This window comes from Varroa jacobsoni, unplaced genomic scaffold (genome assembly GCF_002532875.2).
Source record: "Varroa jacobsoni isolate VJ856 unplaced genomic scaffold, vjacob_1.0 contig00775, whole genome shotgun sequence".
NCBI lineage: Eukaryota > Metazoa > Arthropoda > Arachnida > Mesostigmata > Varroidae > Varroa > Varroa jacobsoni.
The window spans coordinates 11315-36173 of NW_019214523.1; the positions used below are offsets into that span (position 1 = coordinate 11315).

Below are 24859 nucleotides of genomic sequence, written 5' to 3' on the forward strand. Positions count from 1 at the left end.
CGATAAATACCCTTTGCAAGCTTACAGTTTATTAGTTTTAATGACTACAATCTATTAAATTTTACTCTCACCCACACATTAACTTCTTTTATATCTGTTAGCAAACAAAGTTGTCGCTTCGCATAAAATAGTAATTGAAGGAATTCCACTTATATTTTTCTTGTATTACAATTTTTAGAAGTCTATAAATAAACCATTTTTAGTAACATTTCTCGTAGACTTTCTATTTTTGAGTTGCATCTTCTAAAAAAGCACAGTGTTCATTGACAAATCACGGGTAAATATGACATTAACGTGGATGGCAATTATGGTGCAGTAGTATTCGGATGCAGAAATTTGACAAAACCCAAATCAAGGAACCTGGCAGCTCTTCATGAGTTTACTTCAGATCACGATGACGATGATGATGATAACCAGATAGAATGAAATTTTCAAAATAGACGGCCAGGAAGAATATAAAGATCGAGAATTTTTATTTCCAATAGCACTCACCGTACAGCGGTTTGGGCTGGTTTTAAGTCTCATTTGCTAATTCACTAGCATTGAATAATAGTGGACTTGTGCAAAGATATTGGTCGAGACTCATACAACGCATTACGTCTTTGCCCCAAATAACGTATTGGACTAGTCGCATTCGCTAAAATTAAAAACGTTAATTACTATGTACATATTCCCCCTAATGCACGTATATGTCAATCGCTTTAAGCTTCGACGGACCTATTCGTCTCACATATAGCAGCATCGAAAGCACGCGACTAGTTTTACATTCGGAAAACTCCAAAACGGCTTTTATTTTGCACCAGCTCCATTTCTCGGACCCTCTCCTTGTTTAAAGCCGCATTTAGCGATAGGCCAAGTACCTGAAATAATTCAAAGAGAGACGTTTGTATTGCCTTTTGCTGGACAAGATTGAGACGGTTCTATATTTTGTTGAATCAATGCATATTGATTGAACCCGTGAACGGCTGATTAGCAAGTAAGTTGCTATGGTAGCAGTACTACAGTACCAATGTCAACGATTATATTTTATTTGCTCAGTCTGTCGCATACCTTTCGGGTATCGCACGGATCAATCACTCCATCATCCCACAGACGAGCGCTGAAACGAAGCTTCAATATTAGACAGTTTGCTTGCAGCTTCGATACGTCAAAAATACAAGAAATGGCTTGCAATGAATTCACTTATACACAAGGTAAGACAAGTAAGTTCGTACAAAAATAAATTTGGTGGACTGTACCTAATACAAGGAGAAACTTATTGGTTAAGCGAAGAACGGCTGTCATGTGATGTGTTTACGTCCGATGAATTTCTACCGTGATTATAAACTTCCTTTTTTCCACAAATATAGAGTTTAATTCATGGTTAGATCTTGTGATTTCTGAAAAATTCGGAAAGGATCTCCAGGAGGTAAATCCTTGATACATTTTAAATTAAGGACCTGAAAATTAATCGAAATGGCCCGAAAAATAAATGTGCCTGGATTTTTATTATATAGAAATTAACGGCCGTTTCAAAGAGCGAAATATCAATTGATTATTGATTGGGTCGTCATGGAAAATTCCTTGCGTGTTTTTGTACGCTTTTTTCAGTTTGATTTTTTTGACTTCTTAGAGCCTTTGATCTGCTACGACCCAAAAATAAAGTCCAATGTTTTGTTTGTAGCGCATACGAGCAACACTTCAACCAGTTTACATCTACCAATATCGCTCGACGCACGGTTCTTATTAAAAAGATACTTGCTGATTAAAGAAGGAATATTCTGAAAACGATTAATAAATGGTTTAAATCCTCAATCGATGTGGCGAATAAATGTTATATCGAATAAACGTGACCGTGACTTCTAACACGTAGAAGAAAAACTGTTAAGGTGCTTGCTTCGCTTAGAAACGATTCATAAGAAGGTGGCCGGATTTCGAGAGCGTTGAACCTAGTTAGAATAATTTACTGAAAGTGTGATTTACCTCGAGTAGTATGGGTTCCCTTCGAATTCGTATTTTTCAATTATAGGTTTCTTGATAGCGGCCTCCTCTTCGGCACTCATAGCGGGCTTGCCTTCCCGTAGGCGGATATCTTTCTGAACTTGGGCCAATACGCCGGCAGCCTGCAATAGAGCGTGAACGAAGCTTAAGCCATTGTTTGTTCGATTATCCTCTGCGAGTAGTTTTTCATTTATTATACAACTGTATATTTAATAGTTACGGTGGTCCGATTTCTGTAGATATTATATTTTAGCATCAAAGGTTTTTTGCATTGACTTTGATTTACACTATGCACGCTTTACACTTAAATTATGACACATACATTTGTGTCCTTACCTGTTCCCCACCCATGACGGAGATACGTGCGTTTGGCCACATATAAAGGAAGCGAGGTTCGTAGGCGCGACCACACATCCCGTAGTTACCTGCGCCGTACGATCCTCCAATGAGGACCGTTAGCTAAAGCGAAGGCGTAATACAACAGACCCTTGTAAATTCTACATTTATACTATATTAAACGAAACGAAAAGAAAAGTGTATTCAAACAGTTTTATTTATTATAAACCAATCTAATTAGCAGACACAAAAAGATGATACATTGACGGTCATTAACTATTTTGACACGCTTCACATACCTAATAACGTAAATACTTATAATAGAGACTAATCAAAAGTGAAAGTTTATGGCTTTCTTAAACTTTTTACCGGTGCTCAGTTGTTCGGTTCAACTCTTACTTAAGGTTACCTTGGGAACGCGTGCGCAGGACACAGCCGTTACGAGTTTGGCTCCATGCTTGGCAATTCCTCCCGCTTCAGCATCTCGTCCCACCATAAAACCTGTAGAGCGTCTCGCTAATCTAGTTTACTTTTACATAGTTTATTATAGTTATAATCAGCAGTGTCGGATTTAACAAGCGTCAATTTCAAAATATTTTTAGTGTTTAATTATCGAAATCACAAATAATGCAGTTTTCATAAAACACAAAAGGTGTGTCAATAGCGCGCCATAGCCGCTAACCCGTAACACTGTACGGCGCCACAGACAACCTCAGCGATTCAAGTAAACATTATTCTTTACCTGTAATATTCTGCAGAAAGATAAGAGGGATACTTCGTTGCGAGCACAATTCGATGAAATGAGCTCCCTTGACCGCGCTGTCTGGGAAAAGAACACCGTTGTTAGCCAATATCCCCACCTGAAAAACAAGCTTGTGATGAAATCTACTAGCCGCACTAGAACGTCGGAGAAAATAGTATGGGGTTCCATGACCTACCCGTCCCCCACATACACATCAAACACACCATTACAGAAAATGCTTGTCAACTATATATATTTTTTTTCTTACCGTTTGTCCGTAAAGTTTAGCAAATCCAGTAACAAGTGTCTCTCCATATAGTTGTTTAAATTCGTGAAACTCGGAACCATCAAAAACGCGCGAAATCACTTCTCGAACGTCATACGTTTTCATCAAATTTGATCCTGAAAATGAAACAAACACGTAAGAAAAACGTATTATTCGAAATGTTGTACTAAACACTACGGAAGCCATCGTCGCATTATCATATAGCAAAGATAATAGAGAAATAAACCATTGCGTAATATAAATCATGAGAAAGTGTTATTCTAAAAATATCCACAAACGTGTTATTTTATAAGATATTCGTATCGACACAGGCCTAACAGCTAATTATGTCTTGGCAATATGTGTATCGATAGTGAAATGAGACTGAATATTAAAAAAAGAAACGTCGTAAACGCATCGAAAGTGCCATTCGGATAAAACCGGCAGGTTCTACATCCTGCGTTTCTCACTATGTTGATCTTGTTGTGAAACTGACAGCTTCTTATTATTATTACTATTATTAATTATATACCATGCTATTTAAGCCTATTGCCATAGCTTTATTTAAGTTACAAAGCTTTGTTTTTAATTGGTGCTTTAGGAATGGGTGTTAGGCGGTAATTAACAACATTTTCAATGCTCATTAGCTTTCTGTTATTAAGGGCAGGACTTTATTGTAAGATAAGGATTCTATAGCTGAGAAATGTGGCCTGTAAAAGCCACATTTTCGATCTAAAGAATAACCTTGCCTTGATTTTCTGAACTCGACTAGCATTCAACTACCTTTGGAAGACGAAATGAGCTCATATCTCTTAATAATAAATATCCTCGGCTGAATCGTTGTTCTTTAACTCTTTAAAAATACGAAATAGGTTTTTTACCACTTGACATGTCTTTAAAACATGAAACAAAGGCGAAATCTTGTGATCTAGATAAAAAAATCAGAACAAATCATTGTCCTTGTAATGCTGCCGTAGTTCACGTTCAAGTCCTAAACTTTGGGATATGTGAGGTACTGTAGTTTCGAAAGCGAGTTTTGACACACCTAGTTTTACATTAAGATTAGCCATTTTAAGCAATGCAAGACCGAACCTAGACGCTCAGAATAGTCATTCAGGCTTCTAACGATGTACGTCACTTGGCCATAAACAAATGGAAGCAATGAGCAAAAACTGCCATGATTTTCTAAAGAACACAATGTGAATACATCGCGTCAATGCGATTGACTAAAATGACAGACCCACAATTCCGAAGAGATCGTTCACGTCGAAGACAGGCTCAGCCGCACCTCCACTGAAGTCTAAAGACTCACTGGGAGTTTGTCCAAGATCAGCAACGAGTTGACGGGTTATATGCAAGGCGTGTGTATCGTCCAAAGCATAATGATCTGTCACGCCGCTCTGTCTAAAAGTAGAACACAAAAAACGTCCTAAATGTTCTATAAATCAGACGTTCCTCTTAGGCTAGTACCTGCTATGTGATTAATTCCGATCTTTCGCGATAAGGCATGCTTGCTTCAAAAATGTTTGTCGTTATTTAGTGCTGTTACCCCATTTGCCAATTATATCGAATTGGCAAAATGCTTTTTTTTTTTTCGCACTGAGATACTTTGAAGTAGAAATGCGGTAGTGACCAACTATAGAAACAAACACGATAAAGTCATTTGTTCTGTCTGTGATTGCTAAACACCTGCAATGTAAATCGGCACCTCCAAGGTCTTCCGCAGAGATGTCCTCCCCAGTGGCAGCCTTTACCAGTGGTGGACCTCCTAGAAAAATGGTTCCTTGTCGCTTCACGATGACGGCTTCGTCGCTCATCGCAGGCACATATGCACCTCCGGCTGTACAGGAACCCAGGACAACGGCTATCTGCGCAACGCCGTCAGCTGACATTGTCGACTGAAATGGCACTTTCGATTAATACACATCAGCAAGCTGTTCAAGATCATCTAGTTGCAATGTTCTTAGACCACTCTTTACAACTGAACATTGTAATGTGGTAATGCTCTTGTTTTTAGACGATTAAGTCAATATACAGTTTTATTTATATTTGTAGTTATGGCAAACCTGGCTAAAACCATGGTGCCATAAAAGACTTGACCGAAAAGAAAACATAAAGGATTCAGCATTTAAGAAGCTGACAGTTAGAATTCTAGAATCTATTACATATCCGATCACTATGATTCTGACCTGGTTATAGAATATCCTTCCAAAGTGAGTAGCATCCGGAAATACTTCAGCTTGCTTAGGCAAAAAAGCTCCTCCCGAGTCCACGAGGTAAATGCAAGGAAGGCATGACTCTCGAGCGATTTGTTGTGCTCGTAAATGTTTTTTAACTCCTTCAGGATAATACGTCCCTCCTACGTTGTACAGAGAAGATAATATCTATTTGTTAGGTTAAATTGTGAACTGGATAAGTAAAAAGAAAAGTGTCCTTATTTCAATGCACTCCGAAGTAGAATATGTCTAATATTGATTTTGTGATATAGAAAAGCTTTAAAAGTTCTCTCTAATAAACATCTGGTAATGAAGAAAGTATAAAACAAAAATTGCACTCAGTAAATGAGTTGCTAAAAGCATTCAAATTACCCTCAAGCCCAACATGAAAAAATATGGCACTTCCATCTACTCAAAATATAAATAACGTTACCTCATATATGTTCCAAATAACCTTTGCACTTAAAACTGGTATGCAAGCAACTCCCTTGAGAGGTCCGCTAGTTTATTTTCATCATTATCAACAATTTGCTGTATTGGGCACCTTTTTTTTAATTCTCCAGCAGAGTTGACAGTATAACCCTGATGTGTTGCTAAAGGACTGACGTGTGAGAGTACAATGCTATTCTAAAATATTATTCGAATCGATATCATTCCATTTCCCGCCTTAGCAGAATAAACTCGGTGGGTCAAGCGCACATTAAATTAATTCTGAGCTAAGAGAATGAGTCTCTGTGGTATCGACCTGCATTTTTGAGCATGAAACCTACAACTAAAGACGTCAATGGGCTTACAGCAATGATAGGAACGGACAACAACGGATTCGAACCCTAGGCGAACCCCACTGCTGCGCAAGCGCATATCCATCTAGCAACGTGTCCCCAAGGCCGCACCTAAGACAGGCAGAGTGAAAGCGAAGCCAAGTTGATAAGAATTCAAAGGAACAGACATCTCCCCTTAAAACTAGAGGAAAACCTTAGGAGCTATCCTTTATTATAGAGTAAAAGCAGAGGCCATAGGCTATGCGAAGTAACGCTTCTGCTGTGAAGCAAGAGTCAGATTCCAAACACAAGAAACTTGATTCGAGTAGTGCATTGTGTCACTCCAATAGCCTCGGTGACCGATAGTGTAGCGGCTAACTTTGTAGCGACCCCTCTAAGTAGTGGATATAAGAGGCGCCAAAGTAACACTGGCAAAGACTATCGGAGAGCTACGTAGAAAGGGTACTGCTGGGATAACTTTTGCAGGCCACGTGCTTTCGTGAAATGCTAAGCTTGGGGAAAACCGAAGAAGACAATGAAGTTTGACCAAAGCAAACGTACAAAAAAACAAAAACCAACCAAAAACAATACGATACGGGCCACATTGTTCACGTCGCTATCGCCTAGCATAGTAAATACCGACACGCTCTGTTGAAGCCATTGTTGTGTGACCGAGAATTACCCAAAGCCCTTTTTTACAAAATGTTGCCAGATCAGAACGAACTACTTGCGAAATAAGGTATTGCGTACAGCTACGAGCAAACGCCTTCATGATTGCAAGACGACCTGTGAAAAGGCAACTGTATCTAGTCAGCCAAGCAAGTTGTTTCATAATGCCGGTCGGCAAATAATGTCCATCAAAGTTCGCGGTTGCCCTAGCGAACGTGATGCTCTCAGACATGCTAAGACTTTATTACTTCATTAAACATGCCTGCTAAACTGATGAATAAAAGTACGCAGTTTAGAATGGGGACGTCCCCAACGCTGCAACTAGTATTATCGTAAATGATAATAATAATAACAACAGTACAAAAATAAGCACAAAAAAATTAGCGTTCAGTCTTATTCTGGTTTTACACCTTTAACGGTAGCGTCGTTAGCGACAATCATCACCTGCCTTCCCGACACTCGTCCGATTCCAGTAACGAGGCCGCCGCCCGTAATTCTGTCTTCGCCGTACATGTCCCATGCTGCAAACTGGGACAATTCGAGGAAAAATGAGCCTAAAAATGAGGACGAAATGAGAAGCCTGTGACTCATTTTTCTGAATATAGGAACCGCTCCTTTGGTTATTAATAACTTGATTTCCGTGGAAATACAAGACTGAATGAAATGTATGACATTCAAGAGTGAAATCATTTTAAGCTCCTCTTTCAACATGATTATTGGTACTGACCCGGATCGAGGAGCGTGTTTATCCTCTGTCTGACAAGAAGTTTTCCTTTAGACTCGTGTCTTGCACGGGCTTTAATGCCCCCGCCCTCACAGATAATGCGAACGTTATTGCGCAGCTCTGATACCAGTTTGCGCATGGCATTCTGCAATTAAAGTGAGCAACGGGACTTACTGTACCTTTCGTATTATTTTCACTTTAATATATTTGTCATTGAACTACGGAGTCTCTAAACATAGGAGATATAAGTCTGGACGCTAGGTAAGTCAGCATATTACTTGTTGATTGATATACGAATCTTCAAAAAATGAAGTGTCTTCGTGCTTTAATATAGATAGATTTGAAAACATCTTTGGATATATCAAATTTGAGCTACAAAGAGAACGATCTCAGAAACGGTGAAAACGATCCAAGAGGTCTAACGATCAGTTTGAAATAGATCTATGTCCTGAGTAGCATGGGGCCCATATGAACAGTAAAAGCAGTTTCTTTACATACTGGCTTATTTATTCCTTACATATGTACAGGCCCATTTAAAGCTACAAACGTCTCAAAAGCAGTAAGTTCCAAGAATCTTTTTTTTTTTTTATAACTAGAAATGCCCTTCTGTTTAATGAAAACGCTTATTTGAAGCTTTTTTTTTTCAACATTTTTAATGCCTCAACTGAAATTGAGTTAGTTGAACGGTCGGTTGCTAAAGTTATAATAGCACAAGTATATCGTTGCTTGACAAATATCAGTTTCAGTAATGTATATATATATATATATATATATATAAATTAATGGAGATTTCGCTTAAATATAGCGTCATTGACATGTTTAATAATATATTTCTGCGCACATTAAATGCCCTTTGAACCATATGCTCTTTGATCGCGCTCACCTGATTCTCCTCGAACTCGGCGCTGGCGCGGTTCGGATTCGAACCCACAACCTTCCACTCACTTGAAAATCCTGTAAGAGCTCGTGTCATCAGACGAGTTCGAAACATAACCTCACGAAGCGCTATCATTTTACAGTATAGCATTGTATGGTTCTCCCTTGAACCAATCAGATTATATCTCTTTGATCTAATGCAACCTGTGTCTTCTATTAACAGAGATAAATACAGCTGGATAGACACACAGACGAAACGGCGACAGAAATTGTACGGCGCCTGCGCAATGTCCAAAAGGTCCAGTGTAATCACAAGCGACATCAACAATCCGTACATAAATGTCCTGGCATTTAGATATATATCAAAAAAATATAAACATAATGTTGACAACAGAGATAACAAAATTAACGAAGTTTCCTATAAGCACATGTGCAATCAAAACCCAGTTTTATTTTTTCTCGGTGTTCAAATTTGGTGAGCTGGGTGAGTACACAACCAGCTCGGCAGACGATACCATAGGGCGATTCCCTGACAGATATGCCCAGCGCCCAGCGTAGCCAGCAAGATCATTTGTCCATTCAGCGGTACGAGGAAAGATCACGTGTTCGACACTTCACAAGAATTAGTCGGTTAAAGCTGCGCTGGAAGCAACAAGAAAGCCGGGGGAGTACTTCGAGAATAAAGTAAAACTGCTAAGAACAGGCAGGCGTTTACAGTGAGAAAATGTGGCAAGATTCTCTTGTGATAGTTCTAATATCTTTGTTCACAGCATTTGTTGGAGAAGGTTCGTTTCGAGTCTAAGAAGTTCTTCATGCCAATCGGAAGGCCCTTTTTATCTTTGTCCTTCTGACTTAGTCATTATAATTCGACACAACATAGTTTGCTAAGTTTCGAATAGTGCAGTTGAACCTCTACTTGATAGTAGATAGTGAAAGTACAGTAATTTCTATTAACAGCAATTTCTACTTCCGTACATTATGGGAGCATTATTTTAAAGGCTGAACGTACAGGCCCTTTCTACTAAAAAAATTTAGGAAAATGATACATACAAACAGTAACGTATTTCCATTAGAATAAACACAATGCACCGTTTCAACAATATATACAACGTTTTAGTTACTTCTGTAGATATATTTCATGTGTGCGCAGGTGGGCGCTCATTTAGTATCTGCCTAATAACCACTTAAGCGAGAATTGCGACTAACGAGCAATTGGTACATCCTTATTATCTTCATTCGGTAACATTTAATCATAAAACCCATTATTTTGGTTCGGTAACTGAGCAATCTCTGGGTAAAGCATTTACAAGCATATCTGTGTAATGAATTGATTCAAAGGTCTGTGTTATTCATTGAAATATTTCGTTTATTTATTGTGTCATCTCACTTCGCTGCTATATTTCCTTGCTGTTTCAGGCTTAACATGGCTCATGGTTTACCGGACAGAAAAATACCAACGTCTGAAGGCCGAGGTAGAAAAACAAAGCAAAAAAAGTAAGATGTGGATATGATTTTTCTTAGTTCTAAATGTGCTTCGTCGGAACATTCTTTCGCTGATGTCGTTTTTAATACAAAGGCAAAAGTGTTTTATTGAAAGCTGTTCGTAAGTGTGATTCTGTTGTATTTTATCTCTTTGTGACGAGCTTAGAGATACAGATAGATATTGTGCGTTCTATCTGTATTCATGACATGCTGAGAGCTGTGTATATTTGCATACTCGTTTAAGCAAATTGTTCGAAAAAAAAAACTGTTTTTCGTTTAGTTGAGAAGAAAAAAGAAATCGGTGCCGGAGTGTCTGACGTAGACAAGGCCCAGAAGAAGCGTCTCGAGCGAGAGGAAGAACGTCTTCGTGTCAACAACCGTGATCTCAGCCTAGTAAAGATGAAGTCGATGTTTGCAATTGGGATTGCTTTCACCGCTCTTTTGTCATGTTTCAACTCAATGTAAGTTGGTTCAATATAAGTATAGCCTATAAATAGCAATATCAATTTTTTTTTACAGCTCTTTCTAATACTATGACGCTTGTTGGGTCTGCTCTTCTACGTAGTAAGCAATATTTCTTTTAATTACAGCGAACTTTACGATTCTTAACTCTTAATGTAAAGCAGGGTGTACAGCGAAGTTATGTTTGCGCATAGATTACGATCCCCCATTAGAAGTGGCTCATGACGTTTCAGTACCTATGAGATAGGGATGGCGTTTTATACTATCATCTGACCAGTGTCTAACGGTGTTTTTCATTGCCATTTGCTAAAGTTTCGACGGTCGGGTTGTGGCGAAACTTCCGTTTGTACCGCTCTCTTGGTTCCAGGGTTTGAGTCATCGAAATTTGGCAGGTGACGATTTCACTGACTGTTCCTTCATCTTCCTTTACATCCTTTGTACAATGTCAATTCGACAGGTAAGTCGAATTTCCTTCCTAGGCCGTATAATTTGCGGGCAGAATCTGAGTTACAAAATAATAGTTCAAGTATTACAAATTTTCTAAAAAAAAATTAAGATGCATCAAGAGCCTTTTTTCAACTATCATGCCTGATTATCTTCGACTTTTCTATAGAAATTTATCCCTGATTAGTGGTAGAATTTATCTGATCTAACATTTTGGTAGAACTACGCTTATTTTGTTTATCTTTGCGTCTCAAATCTAACAACGAAGCCAATCCGTGATTGTCGCATTGTTCAAACATTTGATTTTTCAGAACGTTCAGAAAGTCCTTGGTTTTACACCATCACGCGCGGTGTCCAAGCAAAGCGGTACAATGTTTGCGCCACCTCCTCATATGCGATAATCAATCTGATCAATTCAGTTAGAAAACCAAACAATCTGCCTTTACAAAACATCCCTTCGACCCACGAACGATCGCACTTGCTTTATCGCAGCAAAGAGAGCATTGGCCACGGAAGGTATATATAGCGCCCGGTATATTCAAGCAGAGTGCTTACGTAGATGTAACGCATGTCAAAGGTTCGTATCCTTGGAGTTGTTACTACAGATGTTAACAGCTCAGTATTTATTGTTACTCTGTTGAGCTAGTCTCATAGATGAAAGAAGCAGGTCATTATCACTCCCTTCTTCTTTCCCTCCTTTAGGCTACTCTATAAATGCAACGAAGGAGAGGTCTGTACAAACGATGACACGATCAATAAATGGACAATTAAAAAAAATCGATGTCGCTGTCACAGCAATATCTAAGAATCCTCTTGCAGTGTATGGAATATTACGATAGTCTGTTGTCCATCATTACGTTGATCATCGCATCCACCAACATCCAGTGAGGTGGGCGGGTGAAAGGCCTTAATCATTTGTAGAAAATGCCGGTATAAGCCAGGTACTCATCTAATATTCTTTATTAGAATTTCTGTTCTCACCCCCTGTATATCCTTAAGCTAATCATACGTTAACAGAACAAGAAGACTCTATATTTAAGCCTGCCTTTTTTTTATTCTAAATTCATAAGGAATTTAGGATATGGCTGGATTTTCTATATTACTAATGTCTTTCTTAGTGAGCGTTATGAGAAAATAGCTTTTAGTGTAAGATGCCGTTATCTTCAACGTTGAGCAGAGCTTGGTCTGCAGCAGCAACAAATTGTAAACCGCCCAATAACACGCGCACCTAAAGCGGCGATAATATTTAAGTATCTTAGATACCAATGCTAAATGCCAAGATGCGTTGGATAACAAAAAGTAAATAAAAATATATCTAAACAAACTCGACTTAAAAGTTGTGTATTCTCTAATTTATTGATACTGCAACCTTGGTAATGTTGAATGTGTAAGATCTAGGAGTTATTTAGCACATGAGCGATTCAGAAGGGTGACATTTCAAAAACACGTAAGTGAGGATATTGTCTCGCCGATGAAGTCGCGCCGAAATATTGTTTGATGGTCTAATTCCTATTTATTACTAAAGAACAAAAGTCAAAAGTCGTACGCATGTCCAAAATATTCAGCATAATGCCTTTAACAACCTTAAAAACCTGCCGGGTCATTAGTCCGACTTAGTTTGTTACAGGGAAAATAATTCCCATAAGATGGTTATAATTTGAATATCCATCGATACATATTATATAGCTTTGATACCCTGTCAAAATTCAGCTTTAAATGCCGCTGTACGCTTATCCATGAACCTTTTGGATTCCAGGAAAACAGATAGAATAATGAACTTCGCATCACTGTAACGGATGACCAAGTTTTTTTAATTGTTTTAAATAATACTTTGTAATAATAAATGTCAGAAGTGAGTGACAAGTAATGGTGCGATGTCTTACATGCATTTAGGTTATTTTCGTAGGACACAAGTCGATCCAAATCCTTCACTGTTATGTGTTTTTTGTTCTCATTCGCTTTTGGTTCCTCGATGGCCACATTCTAGAGTGAATTAAGCTTTAAATGCACTTGTATTTATCAATCTGCCATTAAACTCGTCAAATCCACGTTGAATAAATGTCTAAGGATTATAGTATTTGAAATAAGTCCTATTTTTTATCATCTAAAAATTGAGCGATCAGTTAGAATATACTTAATTCCCGACAATGGGTCCCTATTAGAGCCCCGAAAAAAGCTGGACTGAAATCGTTAATGTCTATTGGCTACGACAAAATAGTGCTATGACAGTTACCGGAAGAGTTCCTGGGAAACCAAATCACACTTTTATTTTACAAAACGCATATATATTTAGTAAAACGTTCACAATTAAGTTTGATTGCACCTTGTAGGAATAATTATTTGACCTGAATAAGTTTCTTTATTTTTATGATCAAGCAAAAAGCATTATTTAGAGTTAACAAATCGGCACTGCTTTATACTCTGAATTATTATTTCTTTTGTCTCCCTTACGGATAGCAAAGAATGACAATGAAAGTTGTATTTAATGTACCTTTACACATAATTAAAGTTAGTTGGTATTCGCGTGTGTTATTTATGCCCGTGTGTAAAAAAGTGAGTTGCTCATTCTATTATTAAATATATGAAAACACAACGGCTTGGTTATGTATTCGGTTGGATCACACCAGTGAAGAAATCCAATGCGAAACATGTTCAAGCGTTGCACACAAGACTTCGCAACTTTGAACATAAACTACGAACGACGTAATGGTCTCTTTCCTCCAGATGAAGGTTCCCTTCGCTAGGTTAATCGCTATTCAGCAGATTTAAGAAAATAACGCGCACATAAAGTACTAGTAAACTATAAAAATAGTGTATTCCCCAACACGTGGTCCCCAGGCCATCGATCATCATGATAATAAACAATAGAGATTGTATGGTTTAGACGGTATTCTTAAAACACAGTGCGATTGTTAAAACACAGCGTAAAAGTGCACGTGCGACTAAAAAAAATAACATACGAACAATTCAAGTCTCACTAAGGTATCTTGCAAACCAATAAATGTTATTCTTTTCAATGGAACCAGACACAAGAAATGACGGAATGGAAGTTAGTAAGATTATGGAATATATACGTATACACATGGGACTTTCGCTGTTCTAGATAGCATTCGCTAAAGAGCTTGTGTGTGAATTCAACGAGTTTCTTCCGAAATGTCCGGTTTCACAACGTGCCCTTCGTAGAATCCGTCCAACCGTAAAAGTTGTTTCTTTGTGTATTCAGCTGATGGTTTAGTCCGCGTTTCATGTCTTCATTGGTAAGCGGAGCCCGCACTGCAGCGTTCCAAAACTCACCCCAACTCCTCCTCATAGTTGGAACCCTTTTGCCTTGTGCTCTTCTTCTAGCGGCCAGACGCCCGCTAATGATGCGCTTGGACAAAAACATTCATTCACTCATTCAGAAAGCGCCGGCAGAAAGAGGGAATTAAGTAGAAGTTGTGAACTTGGACCAAATTTTGTGCGATTTTACCCGCCCTTGTGAGGCATTAAGAATCTTTAAGGGAACTTTGATAACAAGGTAGGTTACCTCTAGTGCCCGCAGAGCAGATATATCATAGGCAAAAGCTCTCCAATGAGCAGCCTTTTGAACGGCGGGAACCATAGCCCTGTTTAGTTTCAACCTATTGTGTATCTCAACGACAATAGATGCACATTTCCTATGTCAACCTTTATTTTTTGTTCATAATAACTTGAAATAAATGCGTTTGATTTAAAGCTCTCTGATTTAATTTAGTGAAACTCAACGATAGAAAAGCAGCGACGACAGCCATTAGAGATGCAGTGCTCAAATTTATTGTCTCAAAACGTACTGGATCTTGTTGTCTAAATATAAGCATAGGGATGTAATGATCGCGCATATATACCGCTGAGCTTTAAAAAATTAACGTTATTATAAGGTACAAAGTCAGAAAGGAATTTATCATTTGTCTACATTCTAAGTGATTTTGTAGGTCTTTAAGTAGATGAAGCATAGGTGTCGCTCATGCCTAATGGGAAACCATTGGCGACCAAACAACATAGAGCACACACCCGGGGAGTTGTTATATCACCCAATTGTAATTCAATAAAATGTCAGAACAGACATTGGCCATGCTTAGATTTTGCTTTTATAAAAACAGAACATGAGTAGCATGAAGCAAATATTGGGGGGTTGGGTGTAACGTCCGACACAATAACGAAAAACGGTCGTTGAATTTTAATTAAAATATTAAACTCACAAGGCGAGTGCACAGTGCCAGCTTAAGGTCAATTAGACATTCGATGCCCGTATTGTCTGTTTAGCAAGAGGAAACTTGTGCTATATAGAAAATTTGCTTTTAGTTTTTAAGCCAGGTGTCTCCAGGTAGCAAGCAAGTACTCGATAAGGGCTATTTTACATTAAAAAATTACCGCAAAGCCTTTTGTTTTTGCCAATATTCATACAATACAATTTGTTCCTAGATAAACGCAATAACACCTCAAAAAGTAAAATGTCGGCCTATTTATAGAGCGTTTGGCCAAATATGTAAGTTTTATTTTTTTGGATTGGATAAATATTATTCTGACATCAGTTACAGTTGCTTAGGCAGGGAAAGCTGCACCGTTCATAGATAACAATAGGTTACTACGTTATCTTTTTAAGATTATGGGGAATATACAAGGTGACGATTTAAGTTTCTTATTTTGTTGTCTTGTACTGAGCTTTAGTTTCCATCCGAGGGCCACCCTGGGTCAATTTTATAACTTACCCTTTCTCAAATCACAACAAATGGGGACACCGAATGGCTGATTTTACATCAAAAATTTACTCGGCCACGTTGATTACAAAGGAGTTTGTTATCACTATAAATGAAATATACAAGTAATATGCTTGTCTGATCCATTTAACTATGAACAACAAAGGTGCCAAATTTTTAATACATGACCGAATTTGTTAATAACGGTTTAAGCCGCTATTAACATTTTTTCATCCGTAGTTTTTCCGTCATTTTTCTCAGTAGTTTTAGCTTGTAAAAGCCTATTATAAAGGTTACAAAGCTACGGGAGAGATGTGTAACTGTCGTAAATAAGTGGAAAAAATATCACACTGGATTAATTCAGAAATAATTCTGTAACTAATTCTTAAATCATAGTAAGTAATTCTTAAATCTGCAACGAGATATCCTGCAGTCCGTACCCACCTTCTCTCACACATTTGTAGATACAAACATAAAAGCGTCGCACCAATCGAAGTAACATTTTCCGTTTGAAACGTTTCATGCCTGATTTTTTGACAATAGATGGCTGAAACGCCACCTGAGCAGTTGCCACCGCTACAATATGCGGCTTTGCAATCCCGACTGCCGTTCGAGTCTCTTACCGATCAGGAGAGTGCACTTTTTACAGATGCCCTTAGGCCATCTGCCAATACGGCGCAAGTGACGAAGCTACTCCTATACGTACGAAATCGCATACTGCAGTTATGGTTGGAAAATCCAAAGCATCAACTGTTGCTAGACAATGCGATCAAACAACTGGAAGCGCCCTATTCACAGCAAATGGATCGCCCGATAGCTCAGAAGATGTTTGCTTATTTACAAAGACAAGGCTATATTAATTTCGGCGTGTTTGAGCGGATAAAGGTATGGTCTTTCAAAAAGGGGTGCTCCCGTTCCTGCACCCGTCTAGTATAAACAATGCCATTCGAATTATGTTACTCACCTTTGTTCTATGACAGCATATCAGCTTCATATAAACTAACCATTTGTAATATTTGTTTAATAATGTTGTAGATTCGACACAATGTTAATGTCATTACACACGGTAGTTTTTTCATGCTTTTGTTGGCATGGAAAAGTTCAGTAACTTGGTACGAAAGTTCCTTGAAAGTTTTTTTTATTTAGTGCACTTTGCGACATGGCTAATATATATGTAATACTGATGTTAGTGTTCACAATGATATATTTATAGGCAGTGTAGTTCTTATAGCATTATTCAGGTGCCATTGAAGTTTGCATAGAATAACGGTTAATTAGAATCTATTCGTTTTGCTATAGGTGCTTGCGCCGCCTACGAAGAAGAAGATTCTAGTTATCGGGGCTGGAATCTCAGGGATAACGGCAGCACAGCAACTGAGCTACTTTGGCTTCGAGGTGACCGTTCTCGAGGCTAGAGATCGAGTCAGTAGCAAACAATTATTTCGCAATATTCTTTAAACCTAATATATTTTGTCAATTTTTTTATTAAACGGCCAAGACTGAACTCAAAGTTTTCTCAACTTAGTGATGTAAGGTATGTGTCGCTTACTTGTTAAAAGAATGATGTAGTGAACTTAATAAGAAACTGCTTATTCATACAAACATATTCCGATGTTTATATTAATTTCTCTTAGGAGGATCCCTGTAGGTGTCTTGCATTTGGTTATAGCCTAATGGAGTGATGGCAACAGAGCTACACCAGGTTAGAATATTCACTAATTCTGAGAAATACGTTGCTTATATTTATAGGTGGGAGGCCGCATTGCCACCTATAAACGGAACAACTACATTGGAGAGCTGGGAGCTATGGTAGTCACTGGTTTATTAGGCAACCCGATCGCAGTGTTGGCAAAACAAATTCCCAATATGGATTTGCAAGACATGAAAGCCCTTTGCCAACTATTTGACCCTACCGGTAACAAGCTATCACCTGAAAAGGACATTAGGGTACGTGTAAACTTGCCAATAATAGTCGCCGAAATTTAACATTGTAGCTTTGCAACGATGTTTTTTCAAGATATAGAATCTTTAAAAAGCTGAGTGACTTACGTGTCGTGTTTTTCTATGTTCTGTGCGCTCGGCATTTGTTTGCCTTTTTTATTAGTTTGCTAGATCGTGTTGGCCTTTACCCATCATTACAATTAGTGGGGGCCGCATTCTGTTCATCCCATATTTTGTTTCATGCAGGTGTACCAGGAATTTCAACGTCTACTGGAAGCCTCGAGCTATCTGTCAAAGGAACTCGACTTTAATTACGTAAATAATCAACCGGTCGCTCTGGGACAGGCACTAGAGTGGCTAATTAAGCTTCAGGAGAAACGGGTCAAAGAGAAACAGGTAGATTACGCATAGGACGTTTGTCTATAGCAGGTGAATGATTCGGCCTCTCTTAAAATAAAATTTTTTGAATGGTTAACGTCTTTGAGTTTATTTATTCAACGCATAACGGCATCGGTATGAATATTGCGAATCATCTTAGAAAAAAAGGAGAGAGGGAGCAATCTTGCATCGATTTATTAGATATCGTATACATATATATATATAACGCGGAAGTTGATCGTTTGTAGGTCGAACATTGGAAAAGCATGATTGAGCTTCAAGAACGAATGAAGGCCAATCAAAAGGCGATGCGCAATTTGAAAGAACATATGGCGCGTATGTTTGCAGCCCAGAAGGATCTTGGGGAAGCCAAAAGCCAAAGGACTATTAATGAGGAATTTATATTTAGGTGCGTATTTAGGTAACGTGTAGCGGGCAAGCATAAAACTAAGAAATGGTTAGTGTAGCTAATACATCGCGTAGATACATCATGTAATAAATATTTATGAATACTTTAAACGTTTATAAAATTAAAAAAAATATAGGAAATGGGTTGATCCCACTCGGAACATATATCACTAAGTTTTGTTCTGTAAGAATATTATTTGAACGTGGAATATAGTAACTAGTGGCTAATAGTCAAATCGTCCGAAAATTATAATTTAATACATAACAGTCAGCACGCATATTTCTGACTTTATTTTATTCGTCCAACTTTGCCATCGTTTGAAATATTCATGCATATATACATACATATATGTAGACCAATTGCCGAAAGACAATGATTCATAATAGTGATGCTTTTTAGGAGTAAGATTTATGATTTGAAGCAATGTGTCAAAGAATGGGAGAACCTAAATGAGCAGCGCGTTCAAATGGAGTGCAAACTCGAGGAACTTGAAAAGAAACCTCCGAGTGACGTTTATCTCAGCCCTCAAGACAGACAGGTAATGCACACGTCGACGCGGATCGTGTGTAGTAATTATGTTTCACTTGTACTTTTTGTATACTATGGAAACACTTGATTACTATTATATATTTATCATTTAAACATATAATAGCATTTAAAATAGACAAAACTCATCGGCTGTGGCACAACTCTTTACCTTTTTCTAGGTGTTGGACTGGCACTTTGCGAATTTAGAGAGCGCCAATTCGGCCACACTCGATGACCTTTCGCTCCGCAATTGGGATCAAGACGAAGAATTTAAAGGAGATCATAAAATTATTCGGTAGATTGGTGGCATGGCCTAGACATATATTTTACATCATCTCTATTTTAACATCAACTAACAACAAATAAGCTCAAAAGTATTTTTTTTGTTTATTGTTGGCACATTCACTCAGTCTTCACTAAGGCTGAATTAATGTTAAGAATAGAGTAATAAGGCGTAAAATTAACATTGGAAGGTTTCAAGGTCCGTGATAATAGCTTTTTTGCCTTTCGTCGTAGAAATGGATATACAGTCATTCCTATATCAATGGCCCGAGGATTGGATATCCGTTTAAGCACAGCGGTCAAGCATGTCCGTTACGATAAAGATGGAGTTGAGGTACGTATCCCTAACTAGTATAACGATAATAGAACTGAGTATCGGGATATCGCTGCGCCGAAAGTACGATGCAAATTTCAATTGGTTGCTATTTCACTAGAAGTAATATATTTTTAATGGAGGGGAAAGAGAACTCCATGTAGCAGACATTAGGCCCAGTATAGAAAGGCCTGAAGAGTCTTGATGTGTTCGTACTGCTCTACCGCTATTTTACTTTATATAGTAGGTGAAATAGCCATCGTTGATCTTCTGCTCATTGCACGCAACTTCTTCATTTTAATTTGACCAACCTATTTGTCTTTGTAGATTTTGGCTCAGTCGACAAAAACAACAGGAAACGGTACGTCGGCCCCTCTCGAAACCTTTAGAGGGGACGCGGTGCTGTGCACCCTTCCCCTGGGGGTTCTTAAACAAGCGGATCCATCTCAGGGCAATATTGTACATTTCGTCCCGCAGCTGCCTGAATGGAAGACAGCCGCTATCGCTAAGATGGGTTACGGTAATTTAAATAAAGTATTATTGGCCTTTGACAAGATTTTCTGGGAACCGAATCTCCCAGTTTTTGGTCATATTGGCTCAACGACTGCATCACGTGGCGAACTATTTACGTTCTTCACTATTTCACCCAAAGTTCCTGTTCTGCTTGCCATCGTGTCTGGAGAGGCTGCGAACGTTATGGAAGAGGTAGGGTTGAGCTTTTGATCTGTCCAGCATTGTATTACTCTACTGCTAAATTTCCTTGCGCTTTTGTATGTATAACAAAGAATGTTTTTTAGGAGTACCATTAGTTAGTTACGAATTGTGAATTACTCGATTCTTGAATGGATATCTTCAGATACTTCCAAAACACTCAGTCTTAATGGAATAAGAATGGAACTAATGCGAATGACAATGTTAAGTCGCGCGACGCTTCTTAAAGTACCAATAAGTGTTGGTTGTATGTTTCTTTATAGGTGAACGATGATGTAATTGTAGGTCGATGTGTAGCAGTCCTTAAGGGAATGTACGGCTTGGGAAATGTACCACAACCAAAGGACAGTGTCGTCACTCGGTCAGTTCGTTACCACGAATTTATTATTATTTAGATCTGTATAGCTTTATGGAACTCAGATCCAGCAATGTTTTCCTTGTTGACATCATTGTATATAACGATGTATGTAACAAACTACACTTTTGGTACAACAAATAGATAAATCATACAAGCCTTAAATATGCGAATTAACGATAGTTTCATGTGTAGAACTGATTTATTTTTGCGCTTTGAATGTTTAACAGATGGCGTAAGGACCCGTATGCTCGTGGCTCGTTTTCTTACGTAGCAAAAGGTGCTTGCGGACAAGATTTCGATCAGTTAGCTGAGCCAGTTTGCGCACTTCTTGCTGATTCGAAGGAATCGTCTGCCTCATCATCCGTTGATGGTAAACTTCATTGAATCTGGGTGATGCATGAGTCTAATGGAATGCCTAACGGCAATAGCAGACGTGCAACCCGAAACATAGAAGATTATGCAAGAGTACTTGTTAGAGCTGAAAGACTCAAAGCAGGTGTTGACATAATTAATGCCAGAAGTTACTGATCTGTAAGCATTGAGTATTTTCAGTAAAAAAAAAACGTTTTCTGTGTCTATTTCTCGTAGCTTTGTAACTATAAATATACTAATAACACACAGTTCTTCTGCTTGACAACGTCTAGAACTCTAGACTATCTCTCAGCCAGAAGCAGTACCAAAAACTGTTGAATGCATAATATTTTTCTTGTGCCTACAGGCGGTGCCTCGTCATCCCAGCTCGCCCGCGTGTATTTTGCTGGCGAGCATACGTCGCGTAAATATTTCAGCACCGTGCACGGAGCATTGCTCAGTGGGCTTCGGGAGGCTGCAAGGATCTGCGATGACTTCCACGGTCCCATCGTTTAGAAGATGCCCAACAAAATTGAGCTAATTCCGTTAGTATATTACGAGCAGAAGCACAAACACTTGTAACAGTATATAGCGTCGCCAAGGGCGCCTTCAAGCCTAAACGATTCAGTTCGGATCTAGAAACGTCAATTAAAATTTTTTGGAAGTAAGCGTTTCGTATGTGTAGGTAATGAAAAGGTCGATTACTTTTGTGTAGAGATGGCACATACCTTTGCCACTTGGTTACACATAAGAATTCCTACGCTGAATTGACGACATGCGTTTCTTTCATGAAGGATTTGCAATCTAGAGAGTAAGTGCTCAGCAGCGGGAGTCAACGCATATTTGTGTGAGAAGTCCAATGGTTCAATAACGTTGTTGAGTGTAGTGCGACATCGGATTTTTAATTATTAGGTGTCTCAATCTTTTTTTTTAATAATATTTTTCCGTTCTACGCATATACAAACGAATTAAACAACCGTGTTGATCTTATAAGGATCGCCGGTGATTAATTAGATCATTTTAAAGTTCGTCAATCGATCTTCGAAATAGATTAGTCTAAAATAGAGAAACAGCATTATGAACAAATTTAGCATGCCTAAAATGCCTGCTTTAGTAGACTATAGTACCCTGTTATACCCTGTTTCTAGACAATATAAGATCGCGTTTATAAAAAGCATAGGTGCTGTTACAAAGCCTTCGTTATCGAAGCGAGAAGGTTTAACAAATTCGGGCGAAGGCCTAACGAAGGAGTACTCTAATTTCAAGCTTCAAGGAAATTGAACGCAAAATTATACGTCTATAACCAATGCGAACATTTTTTTAAGTCAGACTGTGCAATCCTTGACATCGTATGCACCACTAGAAAAATCGTATTATTTGATAGGGTTCAAATATCGTAAGTGGGTTGTAAATGTGTCGTTTTTTTTTCTTTTACCGATTATTTTTGTCGAATTACAAAATAGATTCTTAGAGACATGGGTAACAAATGCAACACGAGGAGCTTCTTGAATAGGTGAAACATGCGGCGTCGGTATATTTAACCCTACATAAGGGCTCGTGTAACGTTATTGTATGTAAATTGTAAATCATCTTAGTCGATATGACCCCATACAGTCTGTGTGACAACCACTATAAAAGTACCATTGATAATAAATACCTTTCAGTGGAACATCATGTGAATACATTATCATTTAATGCGTATTTTCGGTTAGAGAGCAGGTGATTACTAGTTCGGCAAATCTAAATATCAGAGTGAGTAAATATCCCTAAAATACGACTTGTTATTCTATAATAATATTAGAAGCAGATCCAAGCCTTCGCTTTATTTCCTGAGTTACTGAGAAGGACAATTTGGACGAAATCGAAATTAAAGCGTTTCTATTAAACTTTATGAAATTATGTAATGAATGTTAGCGTACCGCAACTCATTTATATGCTAAGATTTTCAGTTACCAAGCATTGGCCTGAATACGGGGTGTCCTTTTAATCGTGATTCCTTTAATTTGTAGTATTTTCTATATGCTAATTTTCTGTAGTTTGTAGTAGCATCCTTTTTACTGACTTGGCTGCTTGCAAGTCCGCCTTAAGTTTCGTAAATCGATTGGACTGACAAGGGAGAGCGTCGTTCTGCGGTGCGAACTTTTGTTTTGAGACAACGCACTCGCTCCGTTTTATCTGTCGAGTGACGCAGACTCTTTCAGCCCTATCTGCAACGATTCGGGTTTATAGCATCTCGCGATTTACGATGGTCGGTTCGCGATTCTCAGGCGCCGATTATTCAGCTTCTTCTATTTTCCAGTTGGACTGTGATCAGGAGGAAGAGCTAATTTAGGTTAGTCAGTCTGAGGAATGCGTAAGGAACCTCAGAAGCGCGTGAAGACAGCCACACCATTTTTTTTTGCTCACTGCAGATAGCAACCCAGACAACCCGATATGTATCGCTTAGACGAGTTCCAACAGCATATAGTTTGCAATACGCGAATCAGAAGCTTCAGCTATGAGTAGTCTTAGCTGCACGTCAGTTTTGCCCCGTTTGCAATCGAGGACAACTAAATGACACTGGTGAATTGTTCGCTGTGGTGTAAAATGTAGATTGAGTACCTTATCTTCCTTGATCAAATATTTCCCTCTTAAATAAGTCTTAATAGGCCTGTAGCGTAAAATCTAGGCCTTTCATGGACTTGAGGTAAAAGGTGATCGGACTGATACGGCGCTGCGGAGTAGCCATCAAGTTAGGGGGATGTTTAGCAGAAACGGCTCATCCGCAGAGTGCCGAAATCGGACCTTCTTAATGCCACATACATATGCATGTATATGGTACTAAGATATATGGAATCGTTAGTATAAAAAATACCACTCTTACGAGAAATTATCGAAACCAATGATAAAAAGCCACCTACCTGCCAGTTTTCAAAGTGCAGTTCAATGAAACCCTTTTTCAGATCAGACTCAGAATTATAGTCAAATGCGATTCTAGGAGAGGCACAACAAACTATATAAACGAGATACTCTGTGCGGCATTATCAAAGATATTGGGTTCTTTAGATAGTTTCGTTTTAGGGTTACTTAATTTTTGGTAGATTATATTGCTCAAACTTGAGATCTGGGGCTGGTTCACCTAGTTAAAAATATTTGCTTATTTATCCAAACGAATATCATGGCATGCTGTAACTGTTAGCACCATAATTGTAAAAGCTAGATTATACTGCTATTGCAGCTTTCACGTATAAGTTTCGCTTCCACCAGGTCTTAAGAGGTTAACTGTCATGAGTCACTACTTCAATTGTGAAATTTGACTATCTAGATAGAATCCAAATCACCATTTTCCGTATAGCTATTAAGACGGTTAGAACGGCACCGAGTCTATAATGCTTCGCCGGTTTCTTTTTCAGTTAAGACGGCGCGCGTTATATAATCCTCCATAACAGAGCTCTATTTATTTTGTTGGTCAATAACTTGAGATTTACGTATAGAGAAAAGGAGCTTTTCTTCATTCATTTCTTCAGGAGAGATTCATTAAGTGAAATTAGTTTTGGGCTTCAGAATCTAAATGAGCTGCAGAAAAAAAGAATATGTTTTGTTTTTGTACAAGACATTTAGATTAGAATGTAGACGTCTACCTTGGTGCAAGAGTTTGTCGATGCACGGCGTATTCATTTTACATGCCAGTGTTTATACTATCAGAAAATCTGCCGAAACAGCCTTGCAACTGGTCTTCAAATAAAGCAAGAATCCAATTCAGCGTCATTTGAAGTGTTGATAGCAGTAATATAGTCCAACAAAGCAACACATGAAATACTTTAGACAGGCTTGGTAAGAAAACGATGTCTTTTATAGTCCATACACGCATGAAACGTTGGTTGACGTCAGAAGATGATATGGCTTGTTCTGCCACAAGACCACGGATCGTTAGTCA

At 38.4% G+C, this 24859-nt stretch overlaps 3 protein-coding genes across 5 annotated transcripts; 2 read left to right on the forward strand and 1 right to left on the reverse strand.

Annotated features, from left to right (window-relative positions):
- Window positions 1-9: 9 nt before the first annotated feature.
- On the reverse strand, window positions 10-8852 carry Mccc2 (methylcrotonyl-CoA carboxylase subunit 2). Its single transcript, XM_022852475.2, has 13 exons — window positions 8577-8852; window positions 7697-7838; window positions 7380-7523; window positions 5513-5682; window positions 5013-5221; window positions 4564-4727; window positions 3327-3460; window positions 3059-3176; window positions 2726-2817; window positions 2317-2439; window positions 1963-2102; window positions 1051-1099; window positions 10-860 (listed from the first exon to the last, which is right to left on the reverse strand). The coding sequence occupies exons 1-13, from the start codon at window positions 8718-8720 to the stop codon at window positions 762-764; spliced, it is 1728 nt and encodes a 575-aa protein (XP_022708210.1). The 5' UTR covers window positions 8721-8852; the 3' UTR covers window positions 10-761.
- A 274-nt stretch (window positions 8853-9126) lies between these two features.
- LOC111271587 (calcium load-activated calcium channel) lies at window positions 9127-12293 on the forward strand. 3 transcript variants are annotated; one of them, XR_002686959.2, is made up of 6 exons: window positions 9127-9354; window positions 9986-10063; window positions 10332-10512; window positions 10826-10970; window positions 11269-11534; window positions 11660-12293. XR_002686959.2 is itself a non-coding variant. In XM_022852483.2 (5 exons), exons 1-5 carry the CDS (start codon window positions 9294-9296, stop codon window positions 11356-11358), a joined length of 555 nt encoding a protein of 184 aa, XP_022708218.1. In that variant the 5' UTR covers window positions 9127-9293; the 3' UTR covers window positions 11359-12293. The 3 variants fall into 3 exon arrangements, 1 of the variants encoding a protein (XP_022708218.1); XR_002686960.2 differs by having other exon boundaries at window positions 11269-11473; XM_022852483.2 differs by having other exon boundaries at window positions 11269-12293.
- A 2043-nt stretch (window positions 12294-14336) lies between these two features.
- On the forward strand, window positions 14337-22617 carry LOC111271582 (lysine-specific histone demethylase 1A). Its single transcript, XM_022852474.2, has 13 exons — window positions 14337-14474; window positions 16216-16557; window positions 16972-17094; window positions 17422-17619; window positions 17860-18009; window positions 18240-18400; window positions 18800-18938; window positions 19108-19223; window positions 19445-19544; window positions 19851-20228; window positions 20498-20595; window positions 20820-20962; window positions 21311-22617. The coding sequence occupies exons 2-13, from the start codon at window positions 16216-16218 to the stop codon at window positions 21457-21459; spliced, it is 2097 nt and encodes a 698-aa protein (XP_022708209.1). The 5' UTR covers window positions 14337-14474; the 3' UTR covers window positions 21460-22617.
- Window positions 22618-24859: the final 2242 nt, after the last annotated feature.